Here is a 2,408-nt window from a genome sequence, read left to right as displayed (position 1 = left end):
GGCACGAACCCGTGTCCCCTGCATCGGCAGGCGGACTCTCAACCACTGCGCCACCAGGGAAGCCCCGCAAAGCTGGAATTTAAAGGGCCCCCCAAGACCTGCGGTCCCCACCGCAGGGGTCTCCCCAGGGCTCCTTGCACGTGACGACACTGCCCCAGCTCGCCTGCCTCTTACCCTGTTCTACAGGGCGGTCCTGGTGGAGGTAGGGGGTGAAGATGCAGCTTATGTCAGGCACCGAGCCAGAGCCCAGGGTCCTCGGTCCTTATGCCGTACTTTTTCATATCAGAGGCTGAGTTTGCAGGTTCACTGTCCGGGACAAGATGGGGTGGCACCGCCGTTGCCTGCCCCCTATCACTGCCCTCAGCTAGCCGTGGGGCTGGGACCCTCTGGGGTTTGGGGGCTTCTCTGCAGAGGCGGCATAATGTAGGGTCAAGTGTTTGGGCCTTGGAGTCAGATGTGGCTGTGTGACTCTGGGCAAATTACTTAACCACTCTGTGCCTTCTCACGCTGGAAGCTTCCAGAGCCAAGAAGTTGCTTTGCCCCCTCCCCACCACCTCCACAGTTCCTTCCTCAGTGTTCTCTCCACAGAGGGGGGAGGGGATGGAGTGCTGGGAACCCTGGGGAAGGCAGTGGGGCCCGCCCTGCACAAGCCCAGGCTTGCCCGTCTCCACTCCCTTCTGTACAGAGCCAGTGCCGTGAGGAGAGTCCGGAGGGAGCAAAAGCCACACTGCTGCCAGGAGGCTGTGTGGAACACAGGGCACCATGTCTGTGTGTCTGTGTGACAGCTTTATTGAGATACAACTCACATAGCATACAACTCACCCATTTACAGTACGTGATTCAATAGTTTTTATTATATTCAGAGATGTACATCAATATTAGCGTATTTTCATCATGCACTTTGGCCACGCCTCCATATCTCCGGCCCCCGGCCCAAGGCAACCACTAGTCTAATCTGTGTCTCCATAGGTTTCCCTATTCTAGACACTTCATTTGAATGGAATTATATGGCACGTGGCCGTTTGTGACTGCCTTCTTTCACATAGCATAATATTTTCAAGATTCAGCACATTGTAGCATGAATCATTACTTCTTTTTATTGTCAAATAATATACCGTTACATGGATGTACTACACTTTTAAACATTCATTCATCAGTTGATGGACATATGGTTGTTTCAGCATTACAGCTGTTATAAACATACATACACACGTTCCTGTGTGGACATACGTTTTCAGTTCTCTTAGATATACACCTAGGAGTGGAACTGCTGTATCATAGGGGAAGTTTACGATTCATCACTTGAGGAACTGTCAGCTGCTTTCCACAGAGGCTGTACCATTTTCCATTCCCACCAACAGTGTATGAAGGTTCCAGTTTCTCCACATCCTCGCTAACACTTGTTACTGTCTTCTTTTTATATTTTAGCCATTCTAGCGAGTATGAAGTAGTATTTCATTGTGGTGTTGATTTGTATTTCCCTGATGACTAATTATGTAAACCACCTTTTCAAGTGCTTATTGGCTATTTCTTGGAGAAATGTCTGTTCAGATCTTCTGCCCATTTTTTTAATTGGGTTATTTGTCTTTTTATTATTGAATTGTAAGAGTTCTTTATATACTCCAGATATAAGCCCCTTATCGGATATATGGTTTACAAATCTGTTCTCCCATTCCTTGCACTGTTTACTTTCTTGATGGTGTCCTTTGAAGCACAAAAGTCTTTAATTTTGATGAAGTCCAGTGTATCTGTTTTTTCTGCTGTTACTCATACTTTTGGTGTCATAACTTGCTGTGTGGTTTTAATCAAACACTTTTCCCTGTGAAGGAGTTGGAGCAGACAGTGGACTGTTGGGCTGGGCTGAGTTCTGTTGGGCTCAGACTGGGCCCTGGGATTTCATTTCAGCAGGAAGTAAAGGATCCCATCAGCTTCCTGGGCCGTGGTTAGAGATGGGGGAGCAGGGGGTTCACAAGCTCACCAGGCCTCCAGCTCTTTCCTTCTGCGGACATAGGCAGTTCAGGGCGGGGACAGACATTCACTCAAGGACTTGCTCCCCTGGCTGGGTCAGTAAAACTGAGAAATGAGAATTGGGACGCTAGGGATAGGCGGGTCTAGGTTTGAATCTGGGGAATGCCACTGAGTAACATAGGAACCTGGGAGAGAAACTTCCTCTTTCTGAACCCTGTTTCCTCGTCTGTTCATAAAAGGGAAGGAGACGGGGTCCCTTCTCAGCGTTCGGGGTGACAGGCAGCTAGGATCTCGGGAACTAACTAACTCGGTTCTCTGTCCCCCAGCAATGAAAGCCGACCGAAAGCGCCTAAAGGGTGAAAAGACGGACCTGGTGAGCCAGATGCAGCAGCTGTATGCCACGCTGGAGAGCCGCGAGGAGCAGCTGCGCGATTTCATCC

At 49.4% G+C, this 2,408-nt stretch overlaps 1 protein-coding gene across 1 annotated transcript in view; it reads left to right on the top strand.

Annotated features, from left to right (window-relative positions):
* KAZN (kazrin, periplakin interacting protein) overlaps window positions 1-2,408 on the top strand; it is a 1,100,080-nt gene that overhangs the window by 1,032,191 nt on the left and 65,481 nt on the right. Inside the window, exon 10 of the mRNA XM_024749822.1 lies at window positions 2,295-2,408. Within this exon, the coding sequence (XP_024605590.1) occupies window positions 2,295-2,408 (114 nt within the window). The remainder of the gene's footprint in view (window positions 1-2,294) is intronic.

Source organism: Neophocaena asiaeorientalis, unplaced genomic scaffold, assembly GCF_003031525.2.
Source record: "Neophocaena asiaeorientalis asiaeorientalis breed wild unplaced genomic scaffold, Neophocaena_asiaeorientalis_V1.1 scaffold275, whole genome shotgun sequence".
Lineage (NCBI taxonomy): Eukaryota > Metazoa > Chordata > Mammalia > Artiodactyla > Phocoenidae > Neophocaena > Neophocaena asiaeorientalis.
This window is presented reverse-complemented; position numbering and strand designations above follow the sequence as displayed.